The sequence below is a fragment of the Eretmochelys imbricata genome, chromosome 5 (assembly GCF_965152235.1).
Source record: "Eretmochelys imbricata isolate rEreImb1 chromosome 5, rEreImb1.hap1, whole genome shotgun sequence".
Lineage (NCBI taxonomy): Eukaryota > Metazoa > Chordata > Testudines > Cheloniidae > Eretmochelys > Eretmochelys imbricata.
The window spans coordinates 1,604,168-1,624,688 of NC_135576.1; the positions used below are offsets into that span (position 1 = coordinate 1,604,168).

Sequence of the window (20,521 nt, forward strand, 5' to 3'; positions counted from 1 at the left end):
AAGCGTCAGCGGGCAGCATCGCATGCTGTCTGGGGAGACAGAAAGGGCCCATCTGACAGCCAGAAGCACAGAACTGCCCTGGAGTCAACGCCGGGTCTCAGTCTGCACCGACCCATTTTGGGGGTGCTGCCAGGCATGGCTCAGGAACACTGCCAGGCTGTCTGGGCATAAACACCCCTGCTCCTGCCATGCTGTGCCTGCCCTGGGGGTAAGGGAGTGCACAGCATGGAGGGGTGCACCATGCGGGCCCAGCCTGTAATGCCGCACCCTGCTCAGCTGGGCACGCTGGGCCTGTGCTCTCCCTGGGACACAGCGCCACGGGAAAGGAGAGGGGCCGGGAGCCACGCCAGAGAGCTCAGGGAGTTGCTTTTGCTCCGTGCCCTGGTCCTCGGCCCCCTCAGACTCATCCTAGAGCAGGGAGGCCCCTACCAGAGATGTTGGTTTCAAAGTCCCAGCGCGACTCCTGCCCAAGGCCGGCAGCCGTCAGGCCCTGGATTGTCACCGTGTAGTTGGTCCCGTGTCTCCAGGGGTGCAGCAGGTACTTGGTGACCGACTGATTCACTCGCAGCTTCTCGACCTCGAGGAAACTGCTGTTGTACTCTCTCCTGGCCGTGATGTTCAGCTAGAGAAAGGAACGCGGCTCTGGAGAGGAGCGGTTCTGACCCCCAGCCCCACCTGACAATGGGCACAAGCCCCACGCTGCAGGGAATTGTCTGAGCAGGGACTTCACCTGTACCAGCAGGGACTTCACCCTCCTTCTCTCCCTCCCCCCGCAGCACGGCAGAGCTGCCCAGCAGCACCGGGAGTTTCTTCTTCCTCTGCGGCAGCCAGCATGGCCACCTGGGCAGCAAGAGGGGCATTGCTCAGGTAGGGGGAATGCCCAGGGCCGCTCCCCCTCACAGGGGTCCCCCATTTGTCAGTGTCCCCCGGGGAAGTGCTGGGGCACGGAGCTGCATGCTGTGCCAGGCAGGGGACGGGCGAGAGCCCGCAGCACAGGGGCACGGAGCTGCACGTTGCACTCGCAGGATCTGGGTCAGAGCCCGCAGCACAGGGGCTCACAGCAAGATGGATGCAATGCTGGAGACAGGAGGGATTGGGTAGTTTTAAACTCCCAATTGGCCATAAAGGGGGAAAGCCTAGGGAGGGCCATGGAGCAGCTGGAGAGTGGGGACGAGGTGCCCCTCGCTCTGGGGCAGGGCTCGGCGCTGCGGGAAGGGCAGCAGAAATGGATAATGACACCTGGACGATGCCCCCTGAATCTCCCTCCCTCTCTCGCTGTCCCTGCCCACTCAGACCGTGCCCCGGGCTGAGACACCCTCCAGAGGCATCCCAGCGAGTCGCTTGCCCCGGTACCTGGTACCCGACGATCGCCCCTTTGCAGGGCGGCAGCTGTTTCCACCTGAAGGTTTTGGTGCTGGGATCCAGCGGCTCAATCTTGGGTTGGTCTGGGGCTGAAAGCGAAGGAATCCCAGGTCACTGACCGGGCCCAAGGACGAGGCACCCTGTGCAGAGCACTGTGGGGGCGGGGGCTCCCGGCACAGGGATCACCGTTCTGGGTGGTCCCTGCTGCAGGAGGGCGAGGGCCAGGCCCTGCCACCTCTCCTGGGCAATGCTGGCTGGCTGGGCATGAGGAGCTGGCAGCGTCCTACAGCTCCTCCCTGGCAGCCCCTGGCAGCAGATCGCAGAGCTCCTGCCCTGCTCTGACTGCACGAGGGGCTCAGACACCACAGTGAGGGGCGTGGTACCGGGACTGGACTGGATGGACGGACTGCTGGGAAGGTGGGCAGCCCACCAGCTGGGCTAGGGCAGCTAGTGGCTCTTCTCCCAACCGTCCCACGCCTGGGCCTTCAGAGCCCCGAACACACCGTGGGATCCCCCCACACCGAGCCTCAGGTTCCAGGCTCACCCCACAGGGCTGTTCTGGGGAGATGGGCAGGGAGATGCGGTTGGGGGACTCTGTTTACTGTAATGAGCCCCACACCCCTTTCTACTGAGCCCCTCCTCCAACCTCCAGGCAGGGCCCCGATCACCAGCTAAGCCTGCTCAGTTGGTCGGACAGGGGGGTTGAGTTGCAGAGCGACAGAGGCCCGTCTGCCCCCATGCTCAGCAGCGAGCCCAGGATTCACAGCCCCGGGGTGACTCCCCCACCTCCCCTACCTGTTTCACTCGTGTGGACCTGCTGGCTATAAAGGACGGTCGCTGGGTAGCCCCCAGAGATGGTGACTCTGTAGGAGGTGAAGGGGTGCAGGGAGCTGCACGTTACTGTTCCTTCCAGTCCCTGTAATGGCTGCTCGCTGGTGGTGTGCTGTGGTCTCCGGCAGGGGTCTGACAGGGGTCCAACCAGCCAGCATTGGGCCCGTATCTTCCAGCTGCCCTGGCAGGATTTGGGGGGTTCACAAGTCCAGTGCAGTTTGATGGTGGCGGGTGAAATCTCCAGGGCCCCTGGGATGATCCGGGGGGTCACTAGAGAATAAGCACCAGCATGAGGGTTACTTTCCTGCCCCTTCCGCATGCACAGAGCTCTGCAAAGGCATTCCAGTCAAATAGCCCCTGCTCCCCACCCACAGCGGGGTGAGAGGCCAAACCCACCAACATCTGAGCTCCTCGGGTGGAAGGCACCACAGAGGACACAGGATTACCATCAGTATCGCCTAACTGAGCCCCGGAGGGGGTTCTGATCCAAGCCTGATTTCCTTTTCTTCCAGGAAACCTCACCCCCTTTGCAAACACCCCCGGTGCTCCCGTCCGTACCTCCGTCGCTCGGCAGCCAAGCAGGACACAGCCCTTTGAGGGAGCTGGAAGCTGGAGCTCCCTGCCCCAGGGCACATGCAGGCTGCAGTGGGACAGGACGCAGCCCATGGAGACTACAGGCCTTGCGCCATGCGGTCCCGAGCGGCAGCAGAGTGCATGCTGGGATTGTCAGACCTGCTGACCGGACACGCAAAGTCCAGTTACTGAGGGTGGGGGCGGCAGGGAGGTGCTGAGTCACCACCCGCGCCAGCCCCTCCTCAGCCGGGGCTGCCTCCTACCTGTGTCGGGCGCTGCAGCTCCCAGCGGGGGCTCCGCAGGCGAGTCCCTCCCCACCCGGGCAGGGGAGACAGGGGAATAGCAGCGAGCGAACGGGGCTGGGTCTTGGGGGGAAGGGGCAGAGCGGGGGTGGTTCCAGCATTCCTGCTGGAGTGTGTGGTTTTTAAATATTACCCGAGAGGCCACTCACAGTGGCTTGAGGGGCTGTTGAAAACAGGGGGTGCTGCTGGGCTCCCAGGGCGCAGCTCCCTGTCAGAGGGGCCGGACATGCCCCGGGCAGGGCTGGTTTATGGCCCAGACACTGCAGGCGCGTGCCTAAGGCCCTGTCACGGATGACGACAATCCCAACGCTCATTAAAACACTGCTTCTAGCTCGGTGGGCTGCAAAGAACTTGAAAAGTGCCCTGAGTGTGAGTGATGCGGTGATGTCTGCCTGAGTCTGCAGACAGCCTTGATCTGGGGGGACTGTAGCTGGGCGCACCGGGTGGAACGAGGAGAGCTTAGACTGAACAGCAGGAGAAATGTTTGGGAGCAGACCTGCCCCTCCTGCTCCAGGGCATGAGCCAACCTCTGACTGGGGGGTGGGGACTCTCCCTGGGGCAGGTGACCCCATCGCTCCCTCCTGGGGGGTTCCTACGTCTCTGTCTGAACCCGCTAGTTTGGACCCAGGATCCGGGGCTCAATAGAGCACAGCTCCGGTCCAGCCTAGCGCCGCCTGTTTCTGTGACAGACGTCCTGACAGGGACACCCCCGCCCCCCAGGAGTGGCATCCTCTCTGGGGGTGCGGAGGGAGCAGTTAACACTGGGCCGCTCAGAACGCTGGGGAACTCCCTGTTGGGAACAATCCTGCCCTGGCCTGGGGATGGGCTGGCTGGGCCCAAGGGGGCTTTGCTGGCCTCAAGTGCTACAAGTCTTTAAAAAATACCCTTAAAGCCCCCCCCGTGCCCCCCAATGTGCCTTGGCCTCGTGGGCTCCTCTCACAGGCACTGACCCCTGACCTCAGGCCTTCCCCGCTCCCCTCCTCTGTGCGCTCCCAGACGGTTCTCAGTTACCCCACGCCCCAGCTGGGTTTCCAGCCGCGCGAGCAGGGAGCTGGCCAGGGCCGAGAGCCGCTGTGTCCTCACTTACCTGGACAGGTAACGTTCCCTGTGGTAGGGCGCCATGTGCCCCGGTCCCACCTAGCCCAGTAACTCCAGGTCTGACCCTGTCTCACACATCTGATCACAGAGGGCGAAGGCTGGGACCCCCCAGGGCAGCTCAGTGTCGTCTGTTCATTCTGGCCATAAAACGGCCGGTCTGGCACAAACCGGAGTCTGGGGTCCCACTGGGGCCTGGGGCATTTCTCTGCCAGAGGAAAGGGGTGTGGTGTTAGTGAGGGCTGGGGCAGCCCGGCTGGGAGACGTCTGATGCTGGGGGATAATCACCCAGGGACGGGCTGGCGCCCCCTCGCCTGGGCCATTTAGAACGAGGGCCGGAGCACGAGGCCTGGCCTGTGGAGCCCTGCAGGGGTGGGGGTCTGTAGCCAGACAGCCAGCCCCCCCCCTCAGACCAGCATTGCTGGAAACACAGGAGGAAGCCGGAACAGGGCATTTAACATATGTTCCAGCACAGCCTTTGAAGCTGTGAGAAGCACAGGTGTGCTGCTACAATGTGCCTCTGGGGGCAGATACAACGATTAAGCTCACAGCAGGCAGAGGCCCTGTGACAGACATGGCTCTTAGCCCCTACTAACTAGCGTGATGCACACACACCAACATCCTAGGTGGGAAAATATTTACCCTGATAAAAGAAATGTCCAGTAGTCGACACTCACTGTTTCTCTCCCTTGCAAGTGTAAACTACTCTTACGAAAGCTGGCGTCACCCAGACAGACCAGCCTCAATTTGGCATAAGAAAGGAGAAAGAGAATAAAGGAGTACAGAGGTATAAGTAGGGGACCTACAGCACCATGATTTTTGAGTGCTTTTCACTATCTATCTGCTGGTCAGATAAGTGACAGCCTCCCAAGGCTTCTGCAGCTAAGAGGGTCCCTACGCCTTGTCCCTTATTCGTCTTTCCGCGGAATTGAGTGACCAATCCTGGCTTGGCACCGCTGGAATCGAGAGATGCAAGGAGGGTAAGAAGCACCCACACCTGATCTCCTATCTTTAGTGTACACATATTTTGAAATAGAGCTCTACACTTTGTTTTCTTTCTTTGGGATTGTGGCTTCAGTTTTGTAACTTGTTTGTGTGTGTAACATCTCTACATTTAAATAAGTAGGCACTAGCAATTTTGTAACCACATGATTAGAATCTAGCTTAATAAATTTTGGTAACCATTTATGCATAAGCCTGACTTGTTTTCTCTGGTTTACTGTAAAGCAGCCAACACAATGAAAGAACCTCAGCCGTTTTGGCTCTAAAGCCTGGCCATGAGGTGAGAGTACTAAGAGCCTAGCGTTGAGTTGTGCCGCCTCCACGGGGCAAACTCTTGGGGCACCTGTCAGTCAATCCTGGCTGCCCGCTGCGAAGGAGCTCTGAGCTCTAGCAGTTAAAGTCACGGGTGTGGAGAGGCTCTTAGTGCTGCCATTGGGGCACCTGTCAGTCAGTATTGACTGCCCACTGCGAAGGAGCTCTGAGCTCTAGCAGTTAAAGTCACGGGTGGTTAGGACCTTGGGGCATCCGTCAGCCTAGCCCGGGCTGCCCGCCGCGAAGGGACAGTGCGTCCTAGCGGTTAAAGTCACGGATGGTATAAACGGGCATAGCTGGCACCTCACCAAACATCCTTGGCCATCGGCTAACAGGGTCTAACCGGGCTTTCCCGGCTCTCACTGGTCCGACCCATGGGCTCACTTGCCCCCTCTGTGGGGCAGGTCCGTGAACGAACTCAGCCGCTTCTGGAAGCACCAGGGGTCTGAACACAGTGGAAGAGCCCGGCAGAGACGGGGGCTGACCCAGGCAGCTCACGGTGCGGGCGGTGAGGGCATGATTCAGCCACAAGGCTCTTTTGGGAAGGTTTATGTCCTTGGGGCATTGCCCTCTGCCCAGCCTGGGGCTTCTCCTGCCTCAGGCATACACCCCCCGCAGGGCGCGACCAGGGCCCGAGGGGTCAGGCAGGGCAAACGCCCACCCCGATGGTTGGGGTCCTGAGATGGGAACTGGCCCCTGGGTGCTGCTCTCCTGACAGCGGGGTAATGTCACGAGAGCAGAGACCTCCACCCCATCCAGATCCCTGAGCTCCATGGGCCTCACACCTGCGCAGAGCCTCGCAGGGGACCTCAGGTCTTGGGTTCGAATCCCCCCAGCCCATCCTGCAGCCCGTCTGTGCAGAACTCACCCACACAGCTCACACGGCTCGTGTCCCACTCCACGCGCCCAGCCGTCTCTGTACACTGCATCCAAGCCGGGTGCCCCTCGTACTGCTCCGGGCGACAGGTCACCCAAACCCTCTCGCCAACGACAAACTCTGTCTGTGCGGATGCAGCAGAGACCGACGGGGGCCAGTTTCCTGCCGTCATACAAACCCCTGGAGGGAAAGAAATGCCCAGTCTCCGCAAATCCCTCCCTCATGACGACTGCGTCCTCCCCTCCCAGCAGAGCGACCCGGACTGCGCCCCACCCTGGGAGGGGGGCACCCAGTGCTGATACCGCTCCCGCCCCATAATGTTGTGAGAGGGGCTGTCAGCCCATCTGCCCAGGCCGGGCCCCACCCCCGTCACCTGAGGGATGCTGACAGCTGTTGGCCGGTGCCCCATATCCCACCGCGTCTCCTCCCCCCGTTAGCCAATGTCCCTCCCCCACACCCCAGACCGCGAACACCCCCAATACGCCCGTCTGGGTCCCCGCGCTGCACACATCACTATGGCAACTGAGCTCCTGCCCCAGTGTCCCCATAGCAGCTTAGTGTCTCCTGAGCCGCCCACCTGCCCCTGGCACCCAGCCCCGGCACACCTGCCTGGGCAAGATCTGCTCCCTCAGAGGCAAATGCCACCTCTGTTCCCCAGACAGATCCCAGCCCCCCGAGCGCCCCTCCCCACAGCCCTCTGCCCGCTCCTGGGAGCTGCTCCCCGAGGACCCTCCCCCTTGAGCAGCCCCTCACTTGGGCCGAGGAGCTGGGGTCACGGTCACACCAGGGCTGAATTCAGATTCTCCACTCTCTGACCCTGCCCCGGAGCATCTCGGCCTCGTCTCCCACGTCCCTCCGGGCCCAGCCGCTCGGTGCTTTGCCGCTGCCTCCTTTGCCCGAGCCTGCCATGCTCTCACCTGGGCCCACAGAGCCCGGCTGGGTCTGGCCGCTCTCCCTGCCTCCCTCCTCCGCCAGTGACCCCAGATCCTGCGCTCACACCCCGCTGGGTCTGGACCCTCACCCTCCTCCCTCCTCCGCCAGTGACCCCGGATCCTGCGCTCACACCTCGCTGGGTCTGGACCCTCACCCTCTTCCCTCCTCCGCCAGTCTCCCCGGATCCTGTGCTCACACCTCGCTGGGTCTGGCCCATGGTTTACACCGCAGGGGGTGTTCGCGGAGGGAGCCTCATATCAGGCTGCCAGGTCCAGAGACAAGGGGACACCTGTCACTAGGTGTGACGAAGCGGGACTGTTCTTAATGTTTCCTCTGAATAGTGTGGGGGTGCCTCAGTTTCCCCTAGGCAGTTCTTAAGTATCTAGGGGTTGGGATACGGGTGTATGATCGTTGCAGAGCCCTAGAGGGCAGGTGTGTGCAGGGGTCTGGACACAGAGAATGGTCAACACCCTGTTTCCTGGCCACTGATGGCCTGGGCCCTTCCCCTCTGCAAGGTGAGAGCTAAAGGGTTGGAGAACAAAGGAATCAGGTGCCCCCCTGGCCTGGAAAAGGGACAAAGCCCAGGGGAGGAGGGGCTGGAGAGAGTTTCAGTTTGGGGCTGGCTGGGACATGGAGTGAAGTGCAGATGGAGTTGTCTGGCTCACTGCCCCCCAAAATGGACCCAGCTGAGGGGTCCTGTTCTCTGCACCTGCAAGCTCTGTGTTAGACCATGTTCCTGTCGTCTAATAAACCTCTGTTCTACTGGCTGGCTGAGAGTCCTGTCTGACTGCAGAGTTGGGGGGCAGGACCCTCTGGCTTCCCCAGGACCCCGCCTGAGCGGACTCGCTGTGGGAAGCGCACGGAGGGGCAGAGGATGCTGAATGCTCCGAGGTCAAACCCAGGAAGGTGGAGCCGGGTGAGCTTCTTGCCCTGGAGACAGGCTGCTCCCAGAGAGGAGACTTCCCCAGAGTCCTGCCTGGCTTCGTAGGGAGCAGTTCCAGAGCATCGCCCGGAGACTCCGTGACACTGGGACACCGGCTGAGCCGCCAACATGGACGCCAGGGGCTAGTGCCAGGAGAGTGGCAGGGGGGCGCGAAGGCCGGTCGCTCGGGAGCTGTGAGGTGCTAGAGGGTGGGACGCCGGAGCCCTGTGATCGCGGTGACTCCAGGGGCTCACACTCACCGGTGCAGGCAGCAGTCCCACTCCAGACACTCTGGTTTCTCCGTCTAGTGCATCTGATCACAGGCGGTGAGGGCCGGTACCCCGCAGGGCAGCTCCATTTCACCGAGTCCCCTTGGCTGTAAAACTGCTGCTCAAGTGCGAACTGGACTCTGGTGTCCTTGGTTTCTGGAGCTTTACACTTTTCTGTTCACAGGAGTAAGACGATGGGGGTGAGGGGTCTGAGACACGGTTTGAACAGAGGTCTCTTGGGGCACCTTGGCTGAGCCATGTGCGCTGTTACCACGCCACAGGCTGCCAGCTGTCACGTCCGCAGGGCTCTGGGCCCTGGGCTGGGCTGGCTGGTCTCCGACAGATTTCACATCCATGGGCTGTTATTATCCTGACTAGTGCATTCATCACCCACCCCAGGATTCAACGCCCCGCGCTCAGCTGGGGAACTCAGTGTGGGGGGGAGGCTGGCGGGCTCCCACTGTGTCAACTTCCCTGCTTGGCAGAGAGAATACTTCATGGCCTGGCTGTGCATTAACTTTGAATGTGGATCCAGCTCATGATCTAACCTCACACTGGAGGTCCGGGGGGCGGAGGACTGGAAGGAAGGAAGGGAGTTAGACAAATAATAATGGAGTTAATATTTCTCTCATTCTGTACTCTGTTTGCAGTGCTGCTGTAGCCGTGTTGGTCCCAGGAGATTAGAGAGACAAGGTGGGTGAGGTAATCTCTCTTACTGGCCCAATAAAAGGACCTCAACCACCTGGTCTCTATCATTCTATCGAGCTTCACCCCCAGGATCCCAGGCTCTACCCCACCTACACACAGGGACCACTTCAGCCAGCAGCCAAGTGCAGCTACCGTGGGTGGGGCTTCTTCTTGGCAACAGCCCCTAGGACCTAGTGTCACAGTGTGAGGGGGAGTCAGGACCCTGCACCCCCACTTCCTGTGATTCACCGTGACTCTCAGCCAGCCAGTAGAACAGAAGGCTTATTGGAGACGACAGGAACACAGTTCAAACCAGAGCTTGCAGGCATAAACAGGATCCCTTAGTAAGGCCCTTCTGGGGGGCAGGGAGATTAGACCCCAGCCTCGGGGCTCCCTCCGCTTCCTTAGCCAACTCCCCAAAACTGGAAACCCCTCCAGCCATCTCCCCCAACCTTCCCCCAGCTCCTCCTCCAGCTTTTGTCCAGTTTCCCGGGCAGAAGGTGTCACCTCACCCCAACTCCCCTCCTGGCTCAGGTTACAGGCTCAGGTTTCTTCCCTCAAGGGAAGCCTCCCATCCCCAATGAAACTCCCCTGCCACATCCCCAGGTCAAATCTGCCCCACTCCCTGCTGCGTCACACCTAGGACCTCAGCATGATTCACCCTGGGGTAACTAAGGAACTGGCTGAAGCAGTCTCCGAACCGTTAGCAATTATCTCGCAGAGCTCCAGGAGGATGGGGTCAGTGTGTTCCTGTTCTCCTTGGGGAATATTTTTGTACCATCCTTGATCCTGGGATGTTCTGGTACCACACTTCTGGAACGTGTCTATGTGAATGCGCTGTGCCGAGCACGTCTTAGGAACGTGCGTTTCTGCAAGATCAGCCCTGTTCTTGCCGCAGTCTGTGAACTTGCTCGCAGGCAGAGCCTAGTGTTTGCTTACAGCCCGACTTTTGCCAACTTTGCTTCATATCAGCAAAGCTTGGCCACTACTTTAGCTCCGGCCTCATACCAGGCCTCTGATACAAAGGCTTATCTCTTAGGCTCTCTTCCTACAACAGCTGGGGGAAGCAGTAGACTTGATATATCTTGGATTTAGTAAGGCTTTGATACAGTCCCACCTGACAGTCTCATTTGTAAACTAGGGGAACGTGGTCTACATGAAGTTATTATATGGTGGGTGCAGAACAGGTGGGAAGAGCATACTCAAAGAGGAGTTATCAATGGTTCACTGTCAAACTGGGAAGCTGTATCTAGTGGGGTCCCGTGGGGTCAGTCCTGGGTCTGGTACTACTCAATATTTTCATAAATGACGTGGATAATGGAGTGGAAAGTACGTTTATAAAGTTTGTAAATGACACCAGGCCGGGAGGGGTTGGAAGCCCTGGGAGGACAGGATTAGAGTTCAAAACAACGCTGGCACATTGGAAACTGCTGTGAATCCAGCAAGATGAAATTCCCTAAAGACAGGTTTCAGAGTAACAGCCGTGTTAGTCTGTATTCGCAAAAAGAAAAGGAGGACTTGTGGCACCTTAGAGACTAACCAATTTATTTGAGCATAAGCTTTCGTGAGCTACAGCTCACTTCATCGGATGTATACTGTGGAAACTGCAGACGCAGCAGGGAGAGGGGAGTGTTGAGCTGGGAATGTGGCAGGGGAGTTTCACTGGGAGACCTGAGAGCCTGTCACCTGAGCCAGGAGGGGGAGGGGGAGGTGACACCTCTGCCTGGGAAACTGGTCAAAGACTGCAGGAGGGAGCCTGCTGGGAGGGGGGTTAGTTTCAGTTGGGTGCTGGGTGGTGGAACGCAGGGAACCCCAGGGCTGAGGTCTAAGCTCCCTGCCCCCCAGAAGGACTTGACTGAGGGGTCCTGGTTGTACCCACAAGCTCTGTTTGGGACTGTGCTCCTGTGGTCCAATAAACCTTCTGTTTTACTGGCTGGCTGAGAGTCTCAGTGAATCCCAGGAAGAGGGGTGCAGGACCTGGACTCCCCCACACTCTGTGACACAGGGCAAAACACTTGAAATGGGAAGGAAAATCAAAACAATGGGGAATACCTGGTGTGAGGATGTGACGCAGCAGGGAGGGGGGAGTGTTGACCTGGGAATGTGCCCTGGGGATGGGAGACCTGAGAGCCTGTCACCTGAGCCGGGAGGGGGAGGTAACACCTCTGCCCAGGAATGTGAACAGAGGCTGCAGGAGGGGGCCTGCTGTGGGGGGGTTTAGTTTCAGTTTGGGACTGGGTGGAGGAACGCAGGGCTGGGGTCTAAGCTCCCTGCCCCCCAGAAGGACTTGACTGAGGGGTCCTGGTTGTACCCACAAGCTCTATTTTAGTTTGTGTTCCTGTTGTCCAATAAACCTTCTGTTTTACTGGCTGGCTGAGAGTCACAGTCAATCCCAGGAACAGGGGTGCAGGGCTCAGACTCCTCCACACTCCGTGACAACTGGTGGTAGCGGTGGGATCTACTGCACCCCGTGAACGGCACTTCCTTCAGTAAGTGACTGGGGAGCAGTAAAACAAAGGGGGATTGACGGGGACCAGGCGTGCTGAAAATTCAGAGAGAGATGGTTTCCGGAGGCGGTTAACCCCTAGGAGTGTGTGACCAGAGAGAAGAACTTTTGCACTAACAGGGTTCCCCAGGGGATTGCAGCGAGCGGTCCCAGGGGCGGAGGAGTCTGCAGCTTGACCCTAGCAAACAGGTGGTGACCTCAAGAAGGACTGGCACCCACGGGGTTTTTCCTGGAAACCGTGGGAAGCTGCCCGGCCTGCGAGTGGCCAGCAGGGAGATGTACGCTAAATGCCTGAAGAGCGACCTGGTGGAGCTGTGCAGGCAGAGGGGGCTGCGCATCGGGAGGTCCACCAAGGAACAGCTGATTGCCCAGTTGGAGGAGAGGGATCGCTTGGATGACCCGATCCCTGTCCCTGAGGGAAGCCGCCCAGCGGCTGCAGCGTGGGCCCTGGGGCCTGACCGAGCTGGGAGGGGTCAGACTGCTGCTGAGGACATCCCAAGACCCTTCCTACCTAGGCCTGGGGGAGGGGTTGGGGGAAGCCCGGTGAATACTGAGGGCCCCCTGACCCCGGCAGCCAGCAGGGGATCCTCCCGGCGGAGCTCCCCATCCCTGGAGCGGATGCGGCTGGAATGGGAGAGGGAGATGAAAATGAGGGAGCTGGAGGATCATGAAAAACAACATAAGCATGAGCAGCAGAACGAGAGGGAACGTCAGGAGAAGGAGAAACAAAGACAGCATGAACTGGAGCTGGCCAGGCTGAGGAGCAGTGGGGCCCCGGCTGCGGTGAGTGTAGGGGGACCCAAGACTGCAAGGAGCTTTGATAAGTGCTTCCTGGCCCAGCGGAAGGAGGGGGAGGACATAGATAGCTTCCTGACGGCCTTTGAGAATGCCTGCGAGATGCACAGCATTGACCCTGCTGACAGGCTCCAGTTTCTCACCCCCTTATTGGACCCCAAAGCCGTGGAGGTGGACAGTCGAATGACAGGGGCAGAGGCAGGGGACTACGAACTGTTCAAAAGGGCCCTGCTCCGTGAGTTTGGGCTGACCCCCGAGATGTACCGGAGAAGGTTCCGGAGTCAGCGTAAAACGCCTGAGTCATCTACCTACAACTGGTCAACCGGATGCAGGGATATGCCGCAAGTGGACAGCTGGGGCCCAAGCTGAAGAGGACCTGCTTGACCTAATCATACTGGAGCAACTGTGTGAACAGTGTCCTTCCGACCTGAGGCTGTGGCTGGTGGACAAAAAGCTAGAGAACACCCAGCACGCAGGGCAGCTGGCCGACGAGTTTGTGAACAGTTGGTCAGGGGGTAGCCGGGAGGAGTCCCAAAAGAACAGGCCCCCCCCCAATGCAGAGAGAGGGTCACCATGGGACCTCCCAGTGGGGAAATACGGAGAACCCCCTTCCAAGGGGAACTCCTGGCGTCAGGACCGTCCGACCTGCTCGAGGGGACCAACGTGACCTGAGCTGCTATCATTGTGGCCAGAGGGGCCATGTACGGACCCAGTGCCCCAGGCTCAGGGACAGACTGAGCAGACCCAACCTACCCAGGGTTAACTGGGTAGGGATCCAGCGGGACGAGGGGCAGACGACCCAGGCAAGGGGGGCTGCCAGCTTACCACCTGCTCAGGAGGGAAGAGTACCCCAGGCCAGCTCCGCCAGAGGGCTGGAGGCTCTGGACTCAGGGTGCTCGGTTTACAGGGTGGGCGCGGGGCTGTCCCTCCGGAGAGAGTGCCTTGTTCCCCTGGAGGTGGATGGGAGGAAGGTCAATGGATACTGGGATGCGGGCGCGGAGGTGACGCTGGCCCGGCCCGAGGTGGTGGCCCCAGATCGGGTGGTGCCCAACACCTACCTGACCCTGACAGGGGTGGGCGGGACACCATTTAAGGTGCCCGTGGCAAGGGTACACCTGAAATGGGGGGGCCATGGAGGGCCCCAAGGACATGGAGGTGCACCTCCATTTGCCCACTGAGGTTTTGATGGGGGGAGACCTAGAGGACTGGCCAAGCAACCCCCAGAGCGCCCTGGTTGTGACCCGTAGCTAGAGCCGGCGACGGGCATTATGCCCTGACCTTGGGGAGGGTACCACACTGGAGGCGCAGGACCCTACCCTGGTGGGGAGGGAGCGCTGAGGGGCACGGCTCGGAGAGGCTGTGGCCTCAGACCCGGCCAGTGAGAGGGAACTGGTCCCCATCCCTTCCCCAGCCGCTGAGTTCCAGGCCAAGTTGAGGAAAGATCCCTCCTTGCAGAAGCTCAGGGACCTGGCTGACCTCAGTGTGGTACGGACCATTAGGAGAGGCTGCCAGGAGAGGTTCCTGTGGGAGAAGGGGTTCCTGTACCGAGAATGGGCTCCCCCAGGGGAAGTGGAGTCCTGTGGGATCAGGAGGCAGCTGGTGGTCCCCCAGAAGTATCGCCGCAAGCTATTGTACCTGGCCCATGACATCCCCCTCACAGGGCGCCAGGGAATCCAGCGCACCCAGCAGAGGTTGCTACAGAACTTTTACTGGCCCGGGGTCTTTACCACTGTCCGGCAGTATTGCCGATCCTGTGACCCCTGTCAGAGGGTGGGGAAGGCCCGGGACAAGGGGAAAGCGGCTTTGAAACCTTTGCCCATCATAGAGGAACCTTTCCAGAAGGTGGCCATGGACAAAGTGGAACATCTCAGCAAGACGACCCGGTCAGGGAAGAAATACATTCTGGTGGTGGTAGATTTCGCCACCTGCTACCCCGAGGCAGTGCCCTTAGCTTCCATTGAAGCAGACACCGTGGCCGATGCGCTCCTGACCATTTTCAGCCGAGTGGGGTTCCCCAAGGAAGTCTTGACAGACCAAGGCTCCAACTTCATGTCGGCCATGCTCCGGTGCTTGTGGGAGAAATGTGGGGTCCGGCACAACTGGGCCTCAGCTTAACACCCCCAGTCCAATGGGCTGGTGGAGAGGTTCAATGGGACGCTAAAGATGATGCTGAAAACCTTTATGAACCAGCACCCGCAGGATTGGGACAAGTACTTACCTCACCTGCTGTTCGCGTACAGAGAGGTGCCCCAGGAGTCTACCGGATTTTCACCTTTCGAACTGTTATATGGAAGGAGGGTGAGGGGCCCCCTGGACCTGATGGGAGACGAGTGGGAGGGGAAGGCCACTCCCGATGGAGAGTCAGTGGTAGAGTATGTCCTGATCTTCCGAGAGAGACTGGCTGAACTCATGGGCCTGGCCAGGGAGAATCTGGCCAGAGCCCAGAAGAAGCAGAAGGTCTGGTATGACCACACGGCACGGGCCCGTGCCTACGCCACCGGGGATCCGGTGATGGTTCTCATCCCCGTGAGAAAGAACAAACTACAGGCCCTGGGAGGGCCCTTTCAAGGTTGTAAAGCAGCTCAATGAGGTAAAATATGTGGTGGAGCTGTCGAACCGGGCGCACCACCACCAGGGGTACCATGTGAATATGATGAAGCCATATTATGCCAGGGGGAATGTGGTGTTGGCCGTGTGTGGACATTGGGAGGAGCAGGGAGATGACCCTTTAGAAGATCTATTCCCTGGGACCAGAGCTGGTTCCCCCCTGGAAACAATTCCCCTCTCGGATCAGCTAACCCCTGCCCAGCAAGCTGAGATCAGGGGGGTGCTGCATCCATACCGACAGCTGTTTTCTAACCAGCCTGGATGCACTAATCTGACTGTTCACCGGGTGCAGACAGGGTCGCACCTGCCGATAAGATGCTCCCCATTCCGAGTCACAGGGAAAACTGCTCAGGACCTGGAAAGAGAGGTCCGGGACATGCTGGACAAGTGCTGGACCGACTCCACGGGGCTGGGCTGACTGTAAAAGCAGAGAAGTGCAAGGTGGGGATGGCGGAAGTATCTTACCTGGGCCATCAGGTGGGGAGCGGCCGCCTAAAGCCGGAACCAGCTAAGGTGGAGGTGATCAGAGACTGGCCTGCTCCCCACACCAAAAAGCACCATGGACCTTACAAAGGGCTACTGGCAAGTGCCGCTGGATGCAGATGCCCAGCTGAAATCGGCCTTTATCACCCCTCTGGGGCTCTAGGAGTTCCTGGCCCTGCCTTTCGGCCTCAAGGGAGTGCCGGCCACCTTCCAGCGCCTGGTGGATCAGCTACTGAAGGGGATGGAGAGTTTTGCCGTGGCGTATATTGATGACATCTGTGTCTTTAGCCAGAGCTGGGAGGACCATGTGTCCCAGGTTAGACAAGTGCTGGACCGACTCCAGGGGGCTGGGCTTACCATAAAAGCTGAGAAGTGCAAGGTGAGGATGGCGGAAGTATCTTACCTGGGCCATCGGGTGGGGAGCGGCCATCTAAAGCCGGAACCAGCCAAGGTAGAGGTGATCAGAGACTGGCCCGCTCCCCACACCAAAAAGCAGGTCCAAGCCTTTATTGGGATGGCAGGATACTACCGAAGGTTTGTGCCCCGCTTTAGCGCCATAGCCACCCCCATCACTGAGCTATGCAAGAAGCGGAAGCCAGACAAGGTGGTCTGGACCGAGCAGTGCGAGGAGGCTTTCCGGGCGCTGAAGGAGGCTCTGGTCAGTGGCCCGGTTCTGGCAAACCCAGACTTTGAGAAGACCTTTGTGGTGTTCACCGACGCCTCCGACACGGGACTGGGGGCGGTGTTAATGCAGGAGGATGAAAAGGGGGAGAGACACCCCATTGTGTACCTGAGCAAGAAGTTCCTACCCCGGGAGCAACACTACGCGGCCATCGAGAAGGAGTGCCTGGCCATGGTGTGGGCCCTCAAGAAACTAGAGCCCTATCTCTTCGCGCGACACTTCACCGTCTACACCGACCACTCTCCCCTGGCCTGGCTGCACCAGATGAAAGGAGCCAACGCCAAGCTCCTGAGATGGAGCCTGCTCCTGCAGGATTACGACATGGACGTGGTCCACGTGAAGGGAAGTGCCAACCTGATAGCGGATGCACTGTCCCGGAGAGGGGGCCCTGAACTTCCCCAGGTCACTGGTCAGAGTGACCCCGCTCCGTTCAGTCTCGAAGGGGGGAGAGATGGGACGCCGCAGGGAGGGGGGAGTGTTGACCTGAGAATGTGGCAGGGGAGTTTCAATGGGAGACCTGAGAGCCTGTCACCTGAGCCAGGAGGGGGAGGGGGAGGTGACACCTCTGCCCGGGAAACTGGACAAAGGCTGCAGGAGGGAGCCTGCTGGGGGGAGGGGGGGTTGGTTTCAGTTTTGATGCTGGGTGGTGGAACGGGACGCAGGAAACCCCAGGGCTGGGGTCTAAGCTCCCTGCCCCCCAGAAGGACTTGACTGAGGGGTCCTGGTTGTACCCACAAGCTCTCTTTTAGACTGTGTTCCTATTGTCCAATAAACCTTCTGTTTTACTGGCTGGCTGAGAGTCACGGTGAATCCCAGGAAGAGGGGTGCAGGGCCCAGACTCCCCCACACTCCGTGACAGCTTGTCATTAAATCAAATGAAAGATCGTTAGATGATCCTGAAAGCATTCCCAGGCACTCCAGTTAAAAGATAGGAAACAAAGGGTTGGAATAAATGGTCCGTTTTCAGGAGGGAGAGAGGTAAATAGTGGTGTCCCCCAGGGGTCTGTACTGGGCCCAGTCCTAGTCAACATACTCCTCAATGATCTGGAGAAAGGAGTAAACAGTGAGGTGGCAAAGTTTGCAGTTTCCTTTCAGAAGAGATGTGCACAAGTTGGAGGGAGTCCAGAGGAGAGCAACAAAGCGATAAAGGGTTAGAGAACCTGACCTGTGAGGAGGTCAAAATACTGGGCATGGCTATTCTTCAGGAAAGGAGACTGGGGGGGACCTGGTAACAGCCTTCAGATATGCTAAGGGCTGTTAGAAAGAGGACAGCGATCAAGTGTTCTCCATGGCCACGGGAGGTAGGACAGGAAGTCATGGATGTAACCTGCAGGAAGGAAGATTTCGGTTAGCTATCAGGAAAAACTTTCTAACTCTCAGGGCAGTTAAGCTCTGGAACAGGCTTCCAAGGGAGGGTGTGAGATCACCCTCACTGGAGGTTTTTAAGACCAGGTTGGACAAACCCTTGTCAGGGCTGGTCCAGGGTTACTTGGCCCTGCCTCAGCACAGGGGGCTGTACTAAACGGCCTCTCGAGGTCCCTTACAGCCCCACATTTCTATGATGCTGCGACAGAGAAGTCAGTGCTGGTCTGGGTTGCGGCTGCAGGATTCTCTCTGTAGGTAGTGACACTGGGCACTACTCTAGGTAACTCGGAAAAATAAAAACCACAAGTGTCAAGTGTCACACAAACAGACAGGTTTGCACACGGCTCGCTAGCCAAGGCCAGCTTCGGCCTAAAAAACATATAAATAAGGCAAAAATGTTTCGCAAAAACTAGTAACAAATAAACCCAAATGAGGCAAGGCTCGGGCAATGCTACTAAAAAAAAACACAACTGGCTGCTTTAGCTAATTGGCTACGGTATTGTACGGGGCAACAGGCAATTAGTTGCATAAGCTTATGTAATAAAATAAGCAAAGGTATAAATGTATACTGTAATCTGCATTCGGGGCTGCAGGATTTGAGACAGCTCAGTCTCCCTGCGCCCTATTTAAAGCTTCAAATAAATCTCTCTGCTTCTCCACCCCATTGTGTTCATTGGCGCGACGCACACCGGGCAACAAACTCAGCTTTTGCTTGCCTCGGGCACTTTGTGCCGGCAACAGTTCTTGGCGACCACGAAGGGACTCGAGGCTGCTATTTAGACTTGCCCGGACCCCTCCTGGCGGTCAATGGATTGCAGCGACAACCGACGCCCAGCGCGCACCGGTGAGTTCATCGGGAGGCCTCGGAGGAGATGCGATTTGCTTGACCCCAGAGGGCACAACGGTGCAATGCACCACTATAGTGGAGAAGCAACTGCAGGCGATGGTGAGGAACCGGTCCCTTGAAAAAGGTAGGAACAGTCCAGTGGTCTGGACTTTCTTTGTTAAGACCTGGGGATGCCCAAAGTCATCCGAAAATATGGGACAGGGACAGAGTACTATAGGCAGGGCACAGTGCACGCCCCTAGAATGCATTCTAGCAAACTAAAAAGTGTTTAAATCAAATCCAATAACAAAAAGCAAATTAAAAAGGTTTAAACTGGCCTCAATATCAGCTAAAGGACCAGGAATGGTGGCCATCGGGAGGGTCAATCAAGTATAATACGATCCTCCAATTAGTTCTGTTTTGTCAGCAAACAACTAAATGGAATAAACATCTGTATGCACAAGCATTTATGGCTTTAAAAAATAAAACAGACATTCTACAGAGCTCTAATTTAACTCCAACAGGACCAGTAGTAGCTAATGTTAGCCCCCAGAACCCCCCTGTCATAAATATAAAGGGAAGGGTAAACCCCTTTAAAATCCCTCCTGGCCAGAGGAAAACTCCTCTCACCTGTAAAGGGTTAAGAAGCTAAAGGTAACCTCACTGGCACCTGACCAAAATGACCAATAAGGAGACAAGATACTTTCAAAAGCTGGGAGGAGGGAGAGAAACAAAGGGTCTCTGTCTGTCTATATGCTGCTTTTGTCGGGGATAGAACAGGAATGGAGTCTTAGAACTTTTAGTAAGTAATCTAGCTAGGTATGCGTTAGATTATGATTTCTTTAAATGGCTGAGAAAAGAATTGTGCTGAATAGAATAACTATTTCTGTCTGTGTATCTTTTTTGTAACTTGAGGTTTTGCCTAGAGGGATTCTCTATGTTTTGAATCTAATTACCCTGTAAGGTATCTACCATCCTGATTTTACAGAGGGGATTTCTTTACTTCTATTTACTCCTATTTCTATTAAAAGTCTTCTTGTAAGAAAACTGAATGCTTTTTCATTGTTCTCAGATCCAAGGGTTTGGGTCTGTGGTCACCTATGCAAATTGGTGAGGCTTTTTACCAAACCTTGTCCAGGAAGTGGGGTGCAAGGTTTTGGGAAGTATTTGGGGGGAAAGACGTTTCCAAACAGCTCTTCCCCAGTAACCAGTATTTGTTTGGTGGTGGTAGCGGCCAATCCAAGGACAAAGGGTGGAATATTTTGTACCTTGGGGAAGTTTTGACCTAAGCTGGTAAAGATAAGCTTAGGAGGTTTTCATGCAGGTCCCCACATCTGTACCCTAGCGTTCAGAGTGGGGGAGGAACCTTGACACCCCCCAATGTTGTAATGGCAGATTCGGTGTCCCCTTCGGCCCCCACACCCCCACCTTATAAGGGTAGGAGGCCTCAGGTTACAGAGATTGCCCCCTCAGTGGGACTCTATCCTTTAATTACCAAGACTGTTGTCAGAGTAGCAGCCGTGTTAGTCTGTATTCGCAAAAAGAAAAGGAGTACTTGTGGCACCTTAGAGACTAACCAATTTATTTGAGCATAAGCTTTCGTGAGCTACAGCTCACTTCATCGGATGCATTCAGTGGAAAATACAGTGGGGAGATTTATATACACATAAACACCCATTTTTTCATATTTTATCATGCACACTGTAAGGAGAGTGATCACTTAAGATGAGCTATTACCAGCAGGAGAGTGGGGGGGGGGAAGAAAACCTTTTATAGTGATAATCAAGGTGGGCCATTTCCAGCAGTTAACAAGAACGTCTAAGGAACAGTGTGGGGTGGGGGGAGAGGAATAAACAAGGGGAAATAGTTTTACTTTGTATAATGACTCAACCACTCCCAGTCTCTATTCAAGCCTAAGTTAATTGTATCCAATTTGCAAATTAATTCCAATTCAGCAGTCTCTCATTGGAGTCTGTTTCTGAAGTCTTTTTGTTGAAGAATAGCCTCTTTTAGGTCAGAAATCGAGTGACCAGAGAGATTGAAGTGTTCTCCGACTGGTTTATGAATGTTATAATTCTTGACATCTGATTTG

General features: G+C 57.2%; 1 protein-coding gene across 1 annotated transcript in view; it reads right to left on the bottom strand.

Annotated features, from left to right (window-relative positions):
- The window catches only part of LOC144265439 (receptor-type tyrosine-protein phosphatase kappa-like), a 92,800-nt gene that overhangs the window by 42,804 nt on the left and 29,475 nt on the right, over positions 1-20,521 (bottom strand). The window contains exons 5-9 of the mRNA XM_077818078.1: positions 6,346-6,534; positions 4,156-4,371; positions 2,158-2,463; positions 1,354-1,451; positions 430-622 (exon numbers count right to left, since the gene is read on the bottom strand). Coding sequence (XP_077674204.1) covers positions 430-622; positions 1,354-1,451; positions 2,158-2,463; positions 4,156-4,371; positions 6,346-6,534 — 1,002 coding nt within the window. The remainder of the gene's footprint in view (positions 1-429; positions 623-1,353; positions 1,452-2,157; positions 2,464-4,155; positions 4,372-6,345; positions 6,535-20,521) is intronic.